Source organism: Gymnoscopelus microlampas (genome assembly GCF_963454915.1).
Source record: "Gymnoscopelus microlampas genome assembly, chromosome: 12".
Taxonomy (NCBI): Eukaryota; Metazoa; Chordata; class Actinopteri; order Myctophiformes; family Myctophidae; genus Gymnoscopelus; species Gymnoscopelus microlampas.
Genome location: NC_139949.1, coordinates 12,933,068 through 12,955,303, shown reverse-complemented (window position 1 = coordinate 12,955,303; position 22,236 = coordinate 12,933,068). Strand labels below are relative to the sequence as shown.

Genomic DNA, 22,236 nt, shown 5'->3' with positions numbered 1-22,236 from the left:
TAAAAGTACAATATTTGCCTCTGAGATGTAGTGGAGTAGAAGTAAAAGTATTGAAAATTGGAAATACTCAAGTAAAGTACAAATACCTCAAAATAAGTACTTAAGTAAATGTACTTAGTTACTTTCCACCACTGCACACTCAAGTCGAGCTGTTAAACTATGATCTGAGAGATAAGGTGAGAGTATGCTCTGTGATTAAGAGAAGGGAAGTTTGAATAACACGCCTGGCACTCATCAGTGCTTATAAAGCACACAGGGGGGTGGTACCTGCTGATGACGCCAGCACGCAACCTTGTTCCGGCCAATAATATTGCCTGGAGTGTATAATAATGCTTCTGTGATAAAAGAACACTACTGAACGGACCTGAACTGTCTGTGTTACTCTCTGACTTAACAAAAATGTAGAGTAACGGACGTTTGAATTTTGTCCATAAATAAATATTTTCTCTAGCAAATAAAGGTAGGGTAAGTGATTTACTTTGGTTAAAATAAGCGTTAAATATCTCTATATTCTGATAGTAGGCCTACTCATTGCTATAGAGTAGCCTGGGTGCCAGCCTGCTTCGCTACGTTCGGCGGATTTTTTTTTCTCTCTGCGCTTCTCAGTCTGGAATGCCTCCTATCTCCAGGAGGCGGGACACAGCAGCCAAGGTTCGAAACCTACCGTGGCTTCTGATTGGTCTGTGGTGCGGGGCGGGACAAAAAAAACGGTGTGATCGTTTTGATCGGGAGCATCGGGGGCATTCCAGACTGAGAAGCGCAGAGAGAAAAAAAAAATCCGCCGAACGTAGCGAAGCAGGCTGGCACCCAGGCTAGCTATAGAGTGTTTGTTCAGTAAAAGGAGACTCCCATGTCTCTCCAGCTCTTTATTAAACAGAAAATGCATTTTCAGTGCTCTCTCCTGATTTGCTTAAATGTTGTCTCCTACCTGAAAATGTACTATATTCTGTTTACTAAAGAGCTGGAGAGACCCCTGTGATCAAACAAACGCTCTGTAGCAATTATTACTACTAGACCATACCCGGTGGACGCATCCGTGGGGGGATATGCGCACATGATCTGGCAACACGGGAGGCAGTTCGTCCCATAGCTGGGCAGCCCCGTAACCATGGCGACAGTGTTTGACACAAAAACGCTAATAAGAAGCTGAGATTTGATGAAATTGAAAAACGGGCTTCACAGTTAAGTTCAGATGGTAATGGTCAATGGCTGTGTGCAAAATCAGAGCAATTGGTCCAGCCACTGAGGAGAACCGGGTAGCTTCACTCACGTACTCACGTACTCACCTACTCACCACTACAGACAGAGGTTACTAGAATTATAGTAGGATATCAAAAAAAAATCCCAAACATTATCCCTTACCCTACCTTAAGGACATACCCAAAATAGGGACGCCGCAGGTTGAAAGTGGTTAAATGATACGTTTGATTAGTGGCTTAGTTCCTACTCGCTGGATTTCTCTAGCCAGAACATTTGTATTTTAAAATGTATTAAAATGCAACGATAACAATGTTGAAAAAAAGAATGATAATGGTGCGTGTTAAATAGCTCAAGGAAGTTTCAATTCTCTGCAAAGTGTTTTTCATATTGTAAGCTACTGAAATCAATGAAAAATACTGGCTTCCTCAAAGACCAAAAGAAACGATGGTTTTGCTGTGGAAAGTGGTCGGCAGTAATGTCACGTACACCGTGAGTGGTAGGAAATGGACTTAACATGACCACCCGTATGATCCTTTAAGCGCCTTCCTTTCATACAGTATGCCTCACCTACCCCGAGTCTTGCAGCTAAGAAACCAGTGTAGCTCAACAGGTGCGAACACTGCCAGAGATGGAGGTTTGTTTCCCACTGGGGCCAGCCATGGTACAAAATGTTTGCATTCATCCAGTAAGTGCTTTCATAAATGATGTGACATGCCTGCATGCCTTCCTTCCCTCTAGAACAGTGTTTCCCAAACAGTGGTTTGGGACCTATACTGTATTTGGGTTGCGGACCCATTTTTATGGGTTGCGAGTAAATATGCCCTTATTTGGTTTCCTTTAAAAAATAAAAATAAATGATTTAAAAAGATTTTCAATGGGTTAATAAAATAAAAAATCGGAGGCATTTCCTAATTGTAAAAACGTTGCGATGCGACACATTGTGAGCTTGTAGATATTTTCACTAGTTTGGGTCACGGCGAGACATCAAATTTCTCTTTTGGGTCTGGAGCTAAAACGTTTGGGAACCACTGCATTAGAGTGTGTTGGAGCAGATTATTGGTATTAGTAGATGGCAGTCAGTAAGCTGTGGCGTGTACTGTAGTTGGCCTATGCCTGCACCCAACCCAACCCCCTTGGAGTCACCCTGAAGCCCAATTCATACTTCATCGAACAACGGCGTCACTCGCCAAAAATGGACAATCCACAAGCTCACCCGTAACGTGTTGTGAGCTTGTGGATCGGCTATTTTCGGTAGGTGGCACGGTCATATGGTGGTCCATAAATTAGGCATAACATGCACCGATTCAGTAATAAATCTCTCCCTATTTACTCCCCTTGTGGAGCCAACATGATGCATAGAATGTATTATCCTAATGGGTAAAACATTGATTTCTGTTCATTTTGCTCTCAATCGCTGCAGGTAGGCTCCACCACTCTTGGCTATGCTAATGAGTGTATTGACCTCAAGATGATTGAAGTATATAATTAACCTGTCCAGTGTTTTTAAGTCATGTAATCTAAAGGTATCAAAGTATTCATTACAACAAGAAAAAGAGGTTGCACATCAACAATGGGTTTTCTCAGTGGAGTGCTAGACCCAAAATCCAGTATACACACCAAAAGTAGGAATTGGAAAAAATCCCAGGACCCACATCCAACATTTCAAATCAATGGAGGACAAAGTACTCACATCCAACGTTTCAAATCAATGGAGGACAAAGTACTCACATTTCCTTTTTTTTTTTTTTGGCATACACACACAATAAATGTGTTTCGGCTATGAGCCTTCATCAGAGCAGATTCATTACAACTGCTTACATCACAACTGAACTTCAACTTCTTAGAAAGAAAAGTTTAGGTTGACGTAAGGCTGGGCGACATGACTTCAAATCAATATCATGATTATTTCAAACGTTTGCCTCGATTATGATTTATGAACAATTTTTTTTTTGTTAATTGAAAATAACAGCAACAAGCTCACAATGCAATGCTACGTGTTGTGAGCTTATAGATCAGATTTCCTGCCACGATTGTACAACAAAGTAACATAATAATACAGGGCTTAATACAGTGATTAATCAACTAATTGATTTAGTCAAACCCTGCCCGTGTTTAAATCACGTTTGAAAACTCACTTGTACTCCTTGGCGTTCGATGATTCAGACTGAGAGTTGCTGTTTCCACTAGGCAATGTGTCTATATGTTGCACCCTATATGTGTTTTTCCCCCGTTTATTGTCTCCGCTAGGCCGAAAAGCATGGCCGAGACTACGTTTTGCACCCCGTCCGTCTGTGAACAGCTAATCTCGGGCACCATTGGCTTGATGGCAGCGAAACTGTGCACACACACTCCCTGGATGCCAGAGCATAACCTCTGCCCCAAATGTTTCACATCGGCCTGTTATAACGCCACCAGGAGGCCGATATTTGAAAAACATTTTTTTTTACAGTACTCCTACTGATTTTGTCCAAACATCACGCAAAACGGTACACGGTCATTAAACAAAACGCGTCTTTCGGCTTCCTAAGTTTGCAAGAGTGCTCCGTTTTGAACAAAATGCCTCAAATCATGAACACAGCATGCAATTTCCATGCAATTTTGGACACACATTCCCACTTGGCCGAGGAAGAAATGCCACTTGATTTTTTTTTAATCAGCTTCATGGTGGTGCTATAACAGGCCGATTTGCGTTTTTACCTATAACTGCACCAATCTGTGTAAAAGTTTGTATGCACACTCCCTAGAGGCCAAGGAAAAACCTTTGTCCTGCATTTTTCACATCGGCCTGTTATAACGCCACCAGGAGGCCGCTATTTGCAAAACAATTTTTTATGTACTCCTACTGATTTTGTCCAAACATCACACAAAACGGTACACAGTCATTAAACGAAACGCGTCTTTCGGCTTCCTAAGTTTGCAAGAGTGCTCCGTTTTCAACAAAATGCCTCAATGCCTTTTATATTACTCCTTCAGATTCAATCAAAATGTCACTCAAATCGGTACACATGATCTCTATAGTCATGTGAGCAAGACGGATCGGTTTGATTTTTTTGTATTCCATCCTGATTGGCTAAGATTGACATCTAAAGTTTGCAGGAGTGATTGTATACCCCCCTCTGCACTGTCGGCCATCGATCTTTTAACTGTTGTGTTTAGTGAAATAAGTCTAAACACTGACATACGCGCCTCTTATTGGCGGGGGCTTCCATCACTGCTCTTCCCTGCTTCTTACCATGGGAAGGCACTCACTGGATTGGAGTGCATAGTTCTGTTGAGAAGAAGATGGATGCGGCGCTAGTGCAGTAGCTCGGTTGAAATGTGCCCTCCATTTCCGTGTTCCATTGTCAGCACTCACATATAAAAACCATCAAATATTGAACGGGTGCATTAACATGGGTCAGATATTGATGGCTGCTCCTCTATGGAGAATAAATAAATAAATAAGAAATTGGTCAAAAAGCATTAGTTGGTTCAGCTTCCTGGCTTGTTTTTCCTTTCTTTTTCTCTACTTTCTGCCACAGAGGTTGTTTTTTTTTTCATTTTCCAACTGCTAACCACAGCTCTGCATTCTCTCTGAACAGATGAGAGCTAATACTTGTTGCAATGTAAATCCATAAACAATTAATATTTAACCCATTAAGACCTGGAATGCATCCGTGTCACTTTTTGATTTGAGCTAAAAAAAAGCATTATTTTACACTTTTGTTATGGCCATGCATTTCTTCAGATCATTCTAACAATATCCTGTGATGTTCTTGAACATCTCAACACAACAGTTTCATCCTGGATAACTGGAGAAGCCATATCCGCTGTCAGCGGTGGACAAAGTATATACTCCGATATACTCAAGTATTCAAAAGTGCAAATTACAAAGTCAATGTTATCAACGCATTGCTGTAATGAAAATGTATAACGTTAAAGGAAATCTTTAATTTGCAAAAATAGTTTTTGATATAGGGCTTCTGTGGTTAGTTCATAATGTATTTCTGTAAGTTTGCATGGGTCGCAAGAGACCCTTCCTAGAAATGTTTGTCAGTGCTAAATGTACTTAGTTAGTGTCCAACACTTATATCAGACAGGAGCTAGCAATTACTTTACGTTAAGATCAGGTATTTAATAACTGTTATGAACTTGATGTTTTTGAATGTCTTCTACAGGGCTTCCCCATGTATGAGAGAATCTTTCCACAACTATTTTGTCCACACAGAACCAGTGTTTCAGTTGCAGACTGCTGTCTTTTGCTTCTATCTATTTTCAATCTTCAAGGGCTCTTGTATGGTGTGTGTGTGTGTGTGTGTGTGTGTGTGTGTGTGTGTGTGTGTGTGTGTGTGTGTGTGTGTGTGTGTGTGTGTGTGGGGGGGGGGGGGGGGGGCAGGAGGAGATGAAGAAGAGTGGAAACATAATGTGTCTGATAAAATATTAACACAAAGCTCTTTTATACAATGTGACCATTGCTGAACCGCTGCATCCCCCATCGTCCCATCTCACCACCCCCATTCCGATGCTTAAAGGGGTAGTTCACCCAAAAAATGACTTGTTTTCTATATCAATTACACACCCCATGAAGCATTGAATTCATGGAGATGTTTTAGTTTTTGTCACATTCCTGAGCCAATAACTTGATGAACGGGTGTATTTCCGGTAGGAGACTCAAAGAAACTCCTTTGAGTCTCCTACCCGACACATTAGCATCTTTCCGCCGGTAATCCATTCCTATTGGCTTAGGAATGCGACAAAAACTAAAACATCTCCATGAATTCAATGCTTCATGGGGTGTGTAATTGATAGAAAATAAGTCATTTTTTGGGTGAACTATTCCTTTAATTTATGCTCCATCTTACGACGGTGTTGTGAGCCGGAAATAGCCGTAGATCGGGTATTCCCGGAGCACGACCCAATCGTGCAACAGAACAAAGTATAAATCGGGCTCAACTCTCAGAACTACTCTCAGATCTAGTGAAACATAGCCACGGCGTGACAAATGGAGGACAGAGGGCAAAGGTTATTGTAGAAAAGTATGCCAGACGCAACCGAAATGTTACAATAGCCTAATTCATCACATACCCAGCCTTTATTTGCCCCTGGGTGAGGGAAGTGATACAAGGACATGAGAGGGTGATAAGCTTCATGTGCTTATTGGTCAGCTGTCCTATATCTTCCCAAACGGTTATACAGCAGCTGACCAATCAGCAGGCAGAGCTAAAGTTCCACTGCACTCTGAACTGCCACTGCAAGCGATCTCCCTGCTTAAGGGACTTGCCATGTCAAACATGGACGAACCTCTGCCACCTAAACACATTTGATCCGGGAGAGTCGGTAGAATTCATGGCTGAGGAGACAGGAGTTTATCTGGATGCAAAGGAACTAGAACGCGGAGTGAAAAACAGTGAACTCTGACAGTTCACAGAAAGGCTTTCTACCAGCGGGGGAGCAACTTCCACGTTCTGAGCCAACTCTTTCCAGACTGTTGGAAAATCGCAGACGATAGACTATCACTATACCATTTCATTAGGGAGCTCCTTGCTGAAAGTAATATTAATCTTTTAACCCATTAAGATCTGAGGCTGATTCTTATTAATGTCTTCTAAATCCTAACAGTTTTCTGAAAAACGTACGTTTCTATGTCAGTGGTGCTCAAACTTTGTCATGTCAAGGACCCCCAAAATGATATGTATTTGGCCGCGGACCCCCATCTCAAAATATGTTGTTTCAGGGACCCCCCAGAAGCAAAGATTTGAGTTTAAAATGTTCGCTTTAAAAGAATATAAATATATTAATTTGCACACATTTTCTCAATTTTTCAAAAATAGCAGATATACAAGCTCATAGCGCGGCACTCGGTGCCGCGCTATGAGCTTGTATATCTGCTATTTTTGAATAGCCAAAGTGTAAAATAATGCTTTTTAGCTCAAATCAAAAAAGTGACACAGATGCGTTCCAGTCTTAATGGGATAACTTAGTGTGTTGATCAAATTCCATTTTGTCTATGTGAATGAATAAGGCAATGGGTATGTGAAAAACTAATTATCACTCAGCATTCGTCATTGCCCTTCTTGTCCAACCTCGGGGGACGGCAATGAACCGTTGTCAAGGCTTGGGGGCTGGCGTGCCTGCCCGCGGTTGGATAAACTCAGGGCAATGACAAATGCCAGGGGTGCAGAAGGAGCTCAACGTATCAAACATGGGATTCCAAACAGTGCCTGTGAATGGTTTGGTAGAATTCACAGCGGAGGAGATTAAATCAATTAGTTTGATTATTGCACCCTATACTCTCCAGCACCTTCTGTGCAAAATTTGACCGAGAAAATTCTTTAATAATTTTAGTTTCAGGTTTTGAATTAAACTCCCTCTCTGTTTAACCATGTAAGCCACATAGGCCTTGGCCTCGTTTCCAGCCTTACTCATCTGCGAAGAGAAAAGCTTGGTCACGACCCAATGCAGAGTGTCTATAGGGGGCGGGACTTCCGCCGTACGCATTTCCCCCGGAAACTATATTTTTCCGACCAATCGTAACACTCGTTTCATTCACGGAGAATGTAAACAGATTTGTAAAGCGTCGACGTCATTTCCTTGGGCGGTACTTCCGCCAAAGGTCTTTGCCCAGCGTGCATAGGCCTACGCAGTAGTAGGTCACCCCAGGTCCGCTCTATGTTTACTCTCCACTCCAAATCTCTTCGCCAAAAACAGCAGATCCATAAGCTCATAATGCGCTGCATTGTGTCCAAGGGGCAAGGCTTGGATATTTACGATGAGGCCAACACGGAAGCTTATGAATGGCCAGAGTGAGGCACTGTTTTACCCTAAGCCGACCTGAAGTGTCAGAAAGAATTTATTTTAACGTGAATGGGTTTTTGACAAACTTTAGACTAGATTTTCTTACCGTAATAAAAATTGTCATAAATTCTATATGCTTCCAGTCGCTAGTTTAAAGTCTCCTTTCAATCATCATGATATGCGTTTTGCTAAATTATGGTCCCATTTATTCTAAAATTGACGATAAAGTAGGCTATGCTCCAGGAGGGGCGGGATGATTTGATTGACAACCTACACAACCAATAGCATTCATTCCCCGCCCCCGCTCTTGATTGACAAGCTACCCAACCAATAGCATTTTTGGGGGTTGTTTTCCGGTTCACTGGTCACGTGTCTGGTCTCAACCAATAGCGTTTGAGTTCCGGCGTGGCCAACTGTATATATTAACGATGGAGGAATGCATGTTACTGAACTATCGGCTTCATTTTCGTTCTGTAGAAAGCAGGGGAGTGGCATTGTCCATTCATTTATACAGTCTATGATTGTGTCACGTGGTGAGCTTGCAGATCTGCACACTTTTGCCTAATGTCCTCCCCCCCCCCCCCCCCCCAGAATAGGGATGCCAGGGTTGATGTGGTCAACAGGACACCCTTCAATAGTATCAGAGATGACAAAACAACCTCCTAACGGCTGTATCACTGCTTATGCCCAGTGGTGGAAAGAGTACTCAAATGTTTTACTTAAGTAAAAGTATCAATAATGCAATGTAGAAGTACTCTGTTACAAGTAAAAGTCCGGAATTCTAAATTTACTTGAGTAAAAGTACAAAAGTATTGGCATCAATATGTACTTAAAGTACCAAAAGGAAAAGTACTGAAGTGTTTGAAAATAGCAGATCTACAAGCTCACAACGCGTCGCGATGTGAGCTTGTAGATCGGCTATTTTCAAATAGCCTAGTTATAAAATAGGACTAAAGTGGTTAATGTATGTTTTATAATGTAATAAGTGATATCTGAAAGTAACTAAAGTTTTCAAAAATAATTGTAGTGGAGTAAAAGTACAATATTTGCCTCTGAGATATAGTGGAATAGAAGTAAAAGTATAGACAATTGGAAATACTCCAGTAAAGTAAAAGTACTAAAGTACAGTACTTGAGTAAATGTACTTAGATACTTTAACACCACTGCTTATGCCCGTGTTATTTTCGCTACGCCAGTCCTTGTGAACGCAGTGGTTTACACGTTACACTTGACGCCAATGTAAGATGATAGATCAGTGTCACACTGTATATGTGTTTTTTTTTTTTTGCGAGGCAGTGGGAGGCTTGCATGGGTCACGAATGACCTTTTTTTTCTCCCTCTCTCTGCAGGGTCAGAGAATCCAGTCTCACTCTCACTGCTTGCGGTTGCATTATTCTTATTTTTGGCAGCGTGCACCCCATCCCTTGCTTTTTTTTGAAGAGTGGTACGTTCTGTGGCTGTAGGGACAGTGTGTGAAGTCATGCTAAATGTCTGGCCTATTTTTCATAGGCTGCCGGGGAAAGATGAGGAGGAGGAGGAGGAGGGCGAGGACTGAGGCGTGAGGAGCTCTTGTCTGTGTTGTCATCGGCTGCCTCCAACTCCCTGCAATCCCCTCCAACCACAAACACATGCACACGGTCACGCACACAGGCACGCACTTAACATTTAGCGGTCAAGCCTGCCATCTGTTGGTAGGCTTCTGAACTTGCAGCTCTGTTGTTGCTTGATAAACGGCTGCATTCGCAGCTGAAGTGAAGGCCGGGGCCTACGAATCAAGTGCCGTCAACCTCAAACTATACTGCTAGTGCCTCTGCTAGTAGTTAACTGCATTCTGCTAGTGTCCCAAGTGATGGGGAAAACCATCAAGTACTCTTAAGATAAACAGTTGTGATCTTTTCTGACTAAGAACTAAGAATCTAGCTGAAAAACGTTAGGAACCATCAGCCTTATTATCACTTCCTTCACAGGTGTGTAATGATAGCCTACTGAAGGCTCTGTTCCATTTAGTGTAGCACAGTGGTTCTCAGATTTTTCAATTTTCACGACCCCCACAACTCTGAGTGTACAAATGGAACCAAATGGACTCTTAATGGGTCCATTTGTACACTCTCAGAGTTACACACCCGTAAGGAGCCATGAGGGAGGCCTGGACCCACATTTTAGACACACCTTGACAATGGAACAGAGCCTTCATTTCATTAGTATCATTGGTAACACCTGTGAATGTCTTACAATATGGCTGCTGTGCATAGAGCCTATTTTGACCAGTTACAACCTTAATATGATCTCCTATAGGACCCTACTCACTATTATCACTAATATCATCAAAACATGCAGCCTGCAACAAGAGTCAATGACCGTATACCTGCTTGAATATAAAGCGCTGGTATCTCTGAGGTCATTGTTTTTATGTTTCTTGAGTGCTATAACTAGCTTATCATCTAGAAGTTGTTCCCAAACCTTTTAGCTAGAGACCCAGAAGAGAAATTTGACTGGGACCCAAACTAGTGAAAATAGCAGATCAACAAGCTAGATATATTTCACTACTTCTTAAAAGTTCTAATTTAGAAAAAAAGTTTTTGATTTATGAAAAATAGTGACTTTTTGGGGCAATTTTAGAAAATCTTTTCAAAAATGAATAATTTAAATTTATTTAGGAAACAAAAGATAAAGCTATATTTCCACGCAACCCATAAAAATAGGTCCTCTACCCCGTTTGGGAAACACTGTTCTGTTTCAATATTTTGATTAGACAAAAAAGAAAGTAGACAATCCACAACGAGTACGACAGGACAGAGGGCACAACATAGCCCAACATAACAATACAATAAGAACAAAAACACAAAAGAGAAAAACAAATCCCAAAAGACTAAACACCAAATACATTATATAGTAATAGGGAAACACTGTTCTATATCTTTTGTTTTGTTTCCTTTTAAATTTGAAATGTCAGTTCAAGGAGTTGAATCTAGAATGTGGGCCTTTCACTGACCACTACTGTTTACTTTCATGCGGTCATTTGTGTGGCTGTGAGTCACACTGTTATAGTGTTACTGTAAGTGATAAGATTTAAAAACGTTAATTTCCTCTTCTGACGTGTTCAACGGTTCTGCTGACAAAAATGTTCCTCCTTTCAGTCCTCTCAGTCAAGAGGTAAACATTAATAGCAGAGCAGTTGCACACTTCCCTTAAATACAAACAAACAAGACAAAACTCTGGTAACACTTTCTATAGTGCTTATAACTAATAATAGTGTTATATAAGCAGATATTCTGCATTATAAGTTTAAAATGCTTAACAGACTTTGGCTTCATAGAAAATGTTACCAAAATGCTTTTTTTCAGACATTAGACAGCCTGACATTTGAACCTATCAAAGGGTTTGTACTTAATGAGCTTTGTTTGTGCAGCTCCTTCACTTGTCCTCCCACCAGATTCCTCATTATGATCCCTGGGCTGGATCCCGAAGTCAAGACCATCAGTCGCTGCTCATCAACATTCCACCACCTCATTAATTACTTGTGCCAACTTCTGGTAATTATATACTCAATTAATCACGCATGACTCATTGTCTCTCCATCAGCATTGTACTGCAAGGCAAAAAGCACACCGCTCCTGTGAGCCAATGTGACAAAGGTGAAACTGCCTTTAATAAGTGAGCAGCACCCAGGGAGTGAACTCCCCACAGATAAGCTGAGTATTGCAGTGTTCTGGCTCACACTTTTCCTCTCTAGGCAATGTGATAAAAAGGCCAGGTGGAGATTAAATTACATTAATTCTTCTTGCCAGGGGCCCTGACCCAGAACGACTTACAAGGCATGAACGTGGGGGGTTGGCGGGCGGGCGCAGAGAGCGAGAGAGAGATGAGTAACGGCTAAAGTACCGCCAAAGTACTGAACGATGAATGAACCGTTAAAGCCTGATTTAGACTTTGACGTCACGGCGGTGCCCCGCTCCGAAAGTGGACGATCTACAAGCTCATCGTGACAAATATTTTCACAATAAATACCTGTTTTATGCACTGTACTTGGATTAATACGTAATTTATTAAATGTAATAGCTTAAAAATGTGTTCATTTGCATTTCATTTACAGCTTTGGACCAAAAAACACAACAGATATTATAAACCAGATTTATTGTAAAGCAGTTATACTGTAAAAAAAAACACTCTGTTTTACCGTAAACTTAACTTACTGTAAAGCTGTTGTACTGTAAAATGCACTTGCAGTAAAGCTATTTTACTGTAAAACAACTAACATTAGAAGGTACTGTAAGGTTACTGCAAAACTACAATACAATAGGTTTGTCAGCTCACTTCTCATTTGCGGGGAGGGGAAAAAAAAGTATGAAAAATATCGTGGCATTCACACACCCAGTCTCACAAACATTGATATGCAAACAGTGTTATCTTCATGCACAGTATCAACCAGTCCGCTACCTACCACTGGGTAACCTTTCCTATTCAGCTGTAACGTTATCATCCTCCCATTACGTTCTAATCACAGGAGAGACTCAGAAACAACTACGGCTGGGCAGAGCTAAGACCATTTAGGAAAATATCCCTTAGTGCTACCCTCCCAAACGACATTTTGTTGAAGATGTTTTCCACATTGAGTGTAATGGTGCTAATAAGCATGATGGGTGAGTATTCTGCTTCAATGTTTTAAGTAAAGTGCACTTTTTTTTAAGAGAAGTTAAGCTTTTAAACCCATGGTGCTATTAGCAAGCTTTGTCCTGGTTATGGGGTTTAAGCTATCTTAAGTCTAACAAAGGTTCTGGGGGTAAAACTGGACTGGTTTTGTTTTCTAGGTGCTGTTGAACTCATCTCAGTGAGGGCCCCTCAGAAGATGGTCAATGTAACTAAAGGTGAAAGTGTCCTTATCCCGTGTACATGTACTACCACTGCAGACACCAAACAACTCATCATCCAATGGAATTTTGTCGGAAAGTCATCCTTGAATCCCGAACAGGTAAATATGCTATTCATATGCTATTTCCCCATTAAGACCTGAGGCGATTCTTAAAACATTTCTAAATCCTAAGTTTTTTGAAAAAAATACAAACATTTTTTTTCAAGATTTTTCAAAAATAGCAGATCTACAAGCTCATAGCGCGGCACTCGGTGCCGCGCTATGAGCTTGCATATCTGCTATTTTTGAATAGCCAAAGAAATCTAAAGTGACACAGATGCGTTCCAGGTCTTAATGGGTTAAATCTGCTCTCCATTTGTAATGCCAAACTTATGCTCTGTTGTACGTCATTGCGGACCGAAAGTAGCAGATCTACAAGTTCAATCTACAACACACCTGAGTATAAATCGGCCATAAGTGTCCTTCGCAATGTTGACCATCTTTCAACCATCTTTATTATTTCGCTTTATGTTAAGACTTGTAATCGCACTTTTTTGTCCAAGTTACAGCAATAGGTGCTGCCTTGATGACGTACTATTTAGTGTATGATCAAACAAGGTTCTGTGTAAAGTAAATAATAATTTGATGTGGCTTGGAATTTTGTTATATAATACCCCACCAACATAAGTGTTGACAATGATTGACAGTCTACTGTCTACTCTACATCTTAAACTAAATGTAAAATGCAAAATTTCTACTCAATTGTGAATTTACACCTACTCAGCACAATCGCATAAGAGAACTTAATGTGAATGTGGGGAAATTCTAAATATAACATTTCATGTAATTTACATATTGCATCGGAGAAATGTTTATCAACCAAGTCATTTAGCATTTACAAAAGAGCGGAGGAAAAAAAAGGCGGTTCAGTTCTAATCATGGCGGTTGCTCTTGAGCGCCAGTTTGGAGACACACCCTGGTAAAACAACAATGGCTGCAATTCAGATTTGAGATAAATCCACACAGCTCTTTCATCTACACAAGCTTAATATTTGTTACTGGTGTCCCGTATTTTCATGCCAACTTGCCAAGTACCCCCAAAATGATATTTGGCCACAGACCCCCAACCTGAAAAGATTGTATCCCATAAGAGAAAATGTGTTAAAACATATACAATTTAGATTGTTCAAAATGTTTAAAAAAATAGCTTGGTGGCACAGTGGTATAAGTTCCTGCCCACCACCATGGAGGTTGTGGGTTCAAATCCACCGAGGTGCATCTAGCTTTGTCGGGCGTCTATGTGAACACAATTGGCCCGTGTTCAGGGGAGGGAAGCCGGGCGGGGAGGGTGATATTGGTCATTGCACGTACAGCTACAAGCTGGGGCGGCACCTGTCAGTAGGGTGTGTTGGGCGGGAGGAGTAGTCCTCCTGGTGTGGGCTCCTCACAGTCAGTAGGATACAACAATAGTGACAACACAGATATGTGTGTAGATTTTGCAGTGTACTTGTTTTAAATAGACCCAAAGCTGAATACCAAAATTGGGTTATGGTGCAAAACCAACTGAAAACTCAAATATGCTACTTTATACACCACAACCTCAACTGCAGTGAAGCCTGGTTTTAAATATTGCCTCGCATTAATAGCACGGGACTGGGATCGTCGATAGTCATTTGGTTGATAGACATTTGTAAGTTGCTCTGAGTTTCTCTACTAAAAGGCTTTGCTTTTCACTTCCAGGTCTATTACTATCAGTCAGGACAGGATGTCATTGGAAAAGGCTACGATGGCAGGCTTCATCCCCCGACTGCTCCCAACACCACCCATGTTGCCTCAATAAGGATAGACAACATGCAACTGTCAGATGCAGGGGTGTACAGCTGCGAGGTCCACAACTTTCCTGATGTCGATGGACAGTCTGAGGCCAACATCATTGTGAATGTTCTCGGTAAGTTTTGCTAACTTTCAAAGGCAGAGACCAGAAGGATTTGAATCCCCCCCCCCCCCCCCCCCCCCGGGGTAGTTTTTAACCATGTGAAACATGTGGGAAGTTTTACCTTTCCATGCTGCACAAACTGGTCTCTGAAACAGCACCTGAAGAACAGTGTACCTGCTGCTACTTTTCTAAATCCAGGCTCATAGCCTCTCTCTTCTCATGGAATACTGCATGATGATGCAGCGTGCATGAAAAAAATGTATTCCACCCATTCCTTTATGCTTGTAAACCTGTTATGTGACAATGACAAATACACCCGATTCTGGCCTCCATAAATATTGCCACAAATAATCCAGCCTTACAGACACACCCACAACTTCAACTTTATAGAGAAAATATACTTGTCACACACACACACACACACACACACACACACACAATTCAATTCAATTCACACACACACACACACACACACACACACACACACACACACACACACACACACACACACACACACACACACACACACACACACACACACACACACACACACACACACACACACACACACACTTCAAAAGAACAAAATGGAAGTAAGCTAAACATCTTTTATAGTGTTCGATTCTTTTCGGGCAAATCAATTGCCGATTATTATTTCAAAATCAATCAAACCAATTTGTTGTATTAACTGTTGCTAGCCCCTAGAATCACTCACACAGCAGTGGACGTTGCATCTGTTACAGCAGCCTCTCGTCCGAATTGCCCCTGGCTGCTTTCTGTCGGAATGCTAAGGTCAGTTATTCAACCAAATGATAAAACTGGCTTGACAACAAGGCAGATGTTGAGTAACTGGAGGACCAGTTCTGTCTGCTGGAATCTAGGTCAGGTCAATGCAGGAGACTGACAATGTCCTTGTATGCACTATCCAACCTGTCTGCCTGTGTCATCTTCTTTTTTCAAGGTCCAACGTTTCTTACATCTTGTGTACATAAATTAATTATTATAATTAAGTATAATTATTTTGTTCTGACTCCTTGGACATTGTAGCAGCAAAAATTTAATATTAATAATATTAATAATTATTTGTATTATTATTATACACAGCATACTGTATGTTCTGTTGGGCAGGAACCTTGTACGTCTGTCCAAAACTACTACTTTTCAGGAAATGGAAAACAGAACCTGACTTCCGAAAGGATCCAATGTATGTTGTTTAGTCACAGCAATTGTCATTGGTTAAATATGCATACGACCCAAAGACACACAACCACTTTCACTTATCACTTCAATAATATTTCTAAAATAGTGAAAACAGCAGCTCTTACAGCAAGCATACAACGCGCCGCGATTCACAACACGAACGACGTGTTGCGTGAGCTTGTAGCTCTGTTCATGATGCCCGACCACCTACCACCTACCACCTATGTACACCTTGAAGTGTATACACAATGAACACATTTTTTTGGTTGTTGAAGGTTTTAAACAAAGAGCCACCATGACATTTAAAATGTTCACATACATTTTTTTTTATATTACCGTGAAATTATCAATAAAATCTTGGGTGTTTCGCCCAATTATTTGGGGGGCCCACTTGCAATAATAATATCGTCACGGCCCACCCACCCAGTGGTAGCCCCTGGACCACCATGGTTGAATGGACGGGTGTGGAAGGACCGCAATAAACAAAGGTTCTCTGCAATGGTTCAAGATAAGCCATTGTTGCGTACTTCTTGGGGAAAAGAAGATGGCAGCAAAACGACGGCAGCAAAACCTTTTTCACCTGGTGAAAAGGTTTGCTCTGCAGCTTAAAGAAGACCAAGCCAAAGAGAAGACGGACAAGAGGGGAAGGCGCGAGGAGAACTTGAAACAACGTGCTGAGAATGAGCGCAAAGCCGAGATTGTGCAAGTGATCCAGAATTACAACAAAGATTAAGAGGATGAAGAAGAATGCTGTGTACAGTATAGGATATGTTTTTCGCCATGCCCTACGTTTGCCATTGTCACAGACCATAAACACATTCATTAGGGCCCTGTGTGATGAGTGAATCACATTCCGCCTGCGTCCTCTCTCATTCACCGAGTTACCACGACAACCTTCGCAGGGCCTCGGTATCCATGGTTAGTTTCCATGGTAACAGCAGCAGCGGCAGCGGTAGCAGCGGCGGCAGCGGCGGCCTCCCTATTGTCAGTGTTGTAAATCGTCTCTGTCGCGTGGAAACCCCGTAAGTCCAAAAAAAAGCGTTCCTTTTATTTTCTCGTTATTATTTTTAAAACGCTTTAAAACAGTGGAAATAGCCGATCTACAAGCTCACAACGCGTCGCATTGTGACGGCTGTGAGCTGGTAGATCTGCTATGTTCGCTCATTTCGCGCAACGCTCTTTTATGATGAAGTAGGGCATTAATTAACGGGGGGGAAAAAAGGAAACGTACAAAGTCGAAATGGAAATACGAGGTTTCCGCCCCACAGCGACGAAATTAAAGTGTGACTGTGAACCCTGACACGGCATACAAAATACATAACAGCAGCGACGGAAAGTAACTAAGCACCTTTACTCAAGTACCGCTACGTGCTCAAGTACACATTTTGAGGTACTTTTACTTTACTCGACTACCGTATGGAGTGGACGTTTTTTTCCCCGACACTTTATGCCTCTCCTCCACTGCATCTCAGAGACAAATATTGTGCTTTTTACTCCACTACACTTATTTGACAGTGGTAACTTTGCACATTTAGATTATTACTAACCAATTAAGCCACACATACAGTAGGGCAACATACGGCCCCCCGGGGGCTGTGTGCAGATGTACTCAAATGTTAAATGTTTATAATGTGCAGTGGTGTAAAGTAACTAAGTACATTTACTCAAGTACTGTACTTAAGTACAATGTTCAGGTACTTTTGACTTTCCTTGAGTAATTCCTATTTCCAATACATTTACTTCTACTCCACTACATCTCAGAGGCAAATATTGTACATTTACTCCACTACAATTATTTGAAAACATGAGTTACTAGCTACTTTGCAGATATCAATTATTACATTATAAAACATACATTAACCACTTCAGCCCTGTTTTGTACCGAGGCTATTTGAAAATAGCCGATCTACAAGCTCACAACGCGTCGCATGGCGACACGTTGTGAGCTTGTAGATCGGCTATTTTCAAACATTTTAGTACTTTTACTTTTGGTACACTTTGATACCAATACTTGTACTTTTACTCAAGTACATTTTTTATTCCGGAATTGTACTTGTAACAGAGTACTTCTATATTGCAGTATTGATACATTTGAGTACTTTTGCCACCACTGATAATGTGACAGAGAAACAGTCTGCCTTAAGTCCATATTTACATAATGCAATGTGTTTGATAATGTGAGCGATACAGTACAGCTGTAAAAAAGGGAAAAAAAGAAAGCCTATTGTAAAGTGTAGTCGTGTCTAACACATTCATGCAGTTTTAACATAATTCAGCACCATGCGTTGGAAGTTCCAATCCAATAGTCCAATGTTTGGCCCTTCACCCACTTTATCGAAGTCAGTATGGCACCCCTGGAAAAATATCCTGCTCACCCCTGAATTAAGCCCTATTTTATATTTCGTCTATTCAAAATTAACCGAACTACAAGGTCACAACGCGTTTGTAAATACGCTATAATTGTTGAAAACATTTTAACAAATAAAATGTGAGCATACTTTTACTTTGGTACTTTAAGTTTTGATGTCAATACATTGTAGGCCTACATGTCAGTACTCTCTCTCGTGATATTGCTACTTTTGGGATATTGAGTACTTCTTCCACCACTGCATAACTAAAAAAAGGCATGGGTTTCCAAGGCTACTGCATAACAGACCCTATCACCATAATACTCTGTTTTGCCTGTAATTCTGAGAAAACAAAACGTTATGCCAGACACAGCAGTGTCAACATGCTAAATCCATCTCATACTCGTGCTTAATAGGCTCTATGCACAGCAGCCATATTGGAGAAAAATTGGGCCTCTTCTGACTTCCTTCACAGGTGTTACCAATGTGATACTAATGAAGGCTCTGTTCCATTCTGGTCAGACAGAGTCAGGGTGCTGATGTTGTGCATGTTGGCTCACTAGAAATACTAGTGGGTCTCAAAGTGTGGTCCAGGGACCCTCATGGTTCCTTGAGAGGGTGTAACTCTGAGAGTGTACAAATGGAACCAAATGGACCCGGGAGGGTCCATTTGGTTCCATTTGTACACTCTCAGAGTTATGGGGGTCCTTGAAATTAAAAAGTTTGAGAACCACTGTGCTACACTAAATGGAACACAGCCTTCATTACTGTCATTGGTAACACCTGTGAAGGAAGCAAGGAAGGGGCCCAATTTCTGTCCAATATGGCTGCTGTACATAGAGCCTATTTGTCCTTCCGTTGTACGACAGTGCCACGTGCCAAAAACAGCAGATCTACAAGCTCACAACGTGTCATGAGCTTGTAGATCTGCCATTTCCTTGGCAGTAAAATGAGACCTGAGGCTTCCCCAACGAGATAAAGGAAAAAAGAAGTTACAGGAGCGCTTACTGGTATCCCTCAGACCACCGGTGCTCATGGAAGGGAATAATGTTCAGGAGAGAGGAAAAATTATGTAAAAACGGCACTAAAAAGTTGTATTTTGTAGGTAAAAGGCCTTTATTATATTTGGACAGACATTAGTGTCTGTAGCCCAAATATAATTTGGGCTTTTACCTACAAAATCCACCTTGAGTGCCTGGACCTGTTTTTTTTTGACAGAATTTCTCCTCTCTCCTGAAGGGTGTGTAATTACTTAAAAGGTAATTCTTTTTGGCACGTTCATTAATCATCACCTCTCCCCGTTTTTTCAGAGAAGCCGTCTGTTCCCTACTGTGCCGTCCACGGTGACGTGGAGTCCGGACACCGGGTCACCCTCAAGTGCCACAGTGAAATTGGATACCCCAACCCGACATACACCTGGATCAGACTGGACCAGCAGAAGACGAGGATGCCGGTGACGGGTGTCAGTAAGTAGTCTATGTGTTTGTGAGTGGTGGAAAGAAAGTACTCAAATGTTTTACTTCAGTAAAAGTATGAATACTGCAATGTAGAAATACTCTTACAAGTAAAAGTCCGGAATTCTAAATTTAGTTGAATAAAAGTACAAAAGTATTGGTATCAAAATGTACTTAAAGTACAGAAAGTAGGCTACTCATTATGCAGAATGTCCCATTTCAAGTTTTCAAATGTAAAACATGTATAAAAATATTTTGAAAATAGCAGATCTACAAGCTCACAATGCGTCGGGTTCAAATGGCGAAATGTACATAGGGCTGAAGTGTAATGTATGTTTTTGTAATAATAATCAAAATCTACAAAGTAACTAGTAACTCAAGTTTTCAAATAATTGTAGTGGAGTAAAGGTATAATATTTGCCTGAGAAATAGTGGAGTAGAAGTAAAAGTACTGAAAATTGGAAATACTCCAGTAAAATTACTTTAAAATTGTACTTAAGTACAGCACTTGAGTAAATGTACTTAGTTACTTTCCACCACTGGTGTGTGTGTGTGTGTGTGTGTGTGTGTGTGTGTGTGTGTGTGTGTGTGTGTGTGTGTGTGTGTGTGTGTGTGTGTGTGTGTACTAAATAGAAGTGTGCACTGGGAAGGAATTAGCGATTAGTCTGTGACTGAACACTCACTGTATACTATGCACTTTGTGTGTTCTCTAAATATTCTTTTCTTTAGCTACTACAACTGGAGTACTGCAGTTCACAAACATATCGCAGTTTCAGTTTGGAGAGTATCAGTGCAACGCTTCCAATGTCGCGGGATTCAACATCTGCAGTGTGGAACTCACTCCAGGTACGGGGTCACATTAACCGCTTTTCTCTATACAATAAATCTACGTTATTTAACCCTTTAAGACCGGGAACGCATCTGTGTCTTTCTTTGGCTATTCAAAAACAGCAGATATACAAGCTCATAGCGCGGCACCGAGTGCCTCGCTATGAGCTTGTAAATCTGCTATTTTTTAAAAATAGTGTGCAAATCTTTGAACATATATTTTTTAAAGCAAACATTTTTTAACAACTTCTGGGGGTCCCTGGAACAAAATATTTTGAGATGGGGGGGTCCACGGCCAAATACGTTTTTTTTTAAAAACGGTTTAGAAGACATTTGGGAAAATCCCAGCAGAAGCAAAGATTTGAGTTACAAATGTTCGCTTTAAAAATATATATATATTCAAAGATATAACATTTTAACGTTTTCTTTTTCAAAATAGCAGATCTACAAGCTCATAGCGCTATGAGCTTGCTTGTATACCTGCTATTTTTGAATAGCCAAAGAAATTTAAAAAATGACAGATTCGTTATTCGTAATGGGGGGTTAATGATTCTATTCATTGGCTTAACAACTTGTCAATTTACAGAAGCAGGAGACGGGCTGATCACTGGGGCGGTGATAGGCGCGCTGCTCGGATGTGCGCTGATCATCCTAGTTGTCTGGTTCATCGCACACAAAATTAAGAAGCACAAATACAGCGCAGTCAAAGCGCAGGAGGCCAGCGAGATGAAGTGAGATCATGTTCACCTTTTTGTTAACTCGCATAATGAAGTGTCATGCAGGTGGTGGGAATCATTGAATGTTAAAAAAGGGACCATACCGGTGGTCCGGCAATTTAACTACAACTCACGCAGACAATCCAACACAGTTTTTTTTCTTTGGGTCAAGCTATCTTTGCATCTTAATTCATTTTAAAGTGCAGATTGATTAGACAAATCTAGCCGAAAAACATTGATTTGATGGCGGTTTGGTCAATCTAAAAGGTCAACAATGTGCTTGAATTTGGAATAAAATACATTATCATTGTAGAATAGTTATAGGTTTGGTGTCTGATCAATGATACTCTTGCATAAAATAAGTCTTTTTTTAATGTGCCTGAATTTGACTTTTGAACACCTATACAGTGGGCAAGGCTGCAATATCATTCCCCTTTCTCTCCACCAGGAGGAGCACTCACCAGGCCCCACCTACCTCAGATGGGGTTCCCATGGCAACTGTGACCAGGCACCAACATGCTGAGGAAGATGAGGCACAAGCTTGAAAACAGTGCCATCAGAAAGGCGTTTTTAAACAGGGCTGACATTGGGACTCGCTCCAGATGTCCCTTGGTTTGTGCTATAGTCCAAATGAGTCCGTTGAGTGCCGTATGTCTGTATGCCCCCTTTGAGACTGCATTTGTACTACATTTAGTGTTCTGAATCAATCTTCTCATTTTTTTACTTTTGTTTGTGTTTTTTTAGTACAATTGAGAAATGTTTGTTTCATTTTTTTTTTACTTTAAATCTTTGTGAATATAAAATCAAACACTACAATAATATGGACGCAAGAACAGGATTCAAAGGTAATCATAACAGTCTTCGTTATTACAAATTCAGTGTGACATTTAAAATATTAACTGTTGACTCATCTCATTCTTAATTGAAAATG

The 22,236-nt window shown here is 41.0% G+C and overlaps 1 protein-coding gene across 1 annotated transcript; it reads left to right on the top strand.

Annotated features, from left to right (window-relative positions):
• Nucleotides 1-1,644: 1,644 nt before the first annotated feature.
• LOC311057214 (V-set and immunoglobulin domain-containing protein 1-like) lies at nt 1,645-22,210 on the top strand (the record flags this gene model as incomplete). The annotated part of the gene is made up of 6 exons (XM_084074163.1): nt 1,645-1,689; nt 14,564-14,771; nt 19,618-19,773; nt 20,491-20,607; nt 21,176-21,320; nt 21,754-22,210. The coding sequence occupies 6 exons, from the start codon at nt 1,645-1,647 to the stop codon at nt 21,848-21,850; spliced, it is 768 nt and encodes a 255-aa protein (XP_083930289.1). The 3' UTR covers nt 21,851-22,210.
• Between the last annotated feature and the right edge of the window lie 26 nt (nt 22,211-22,236).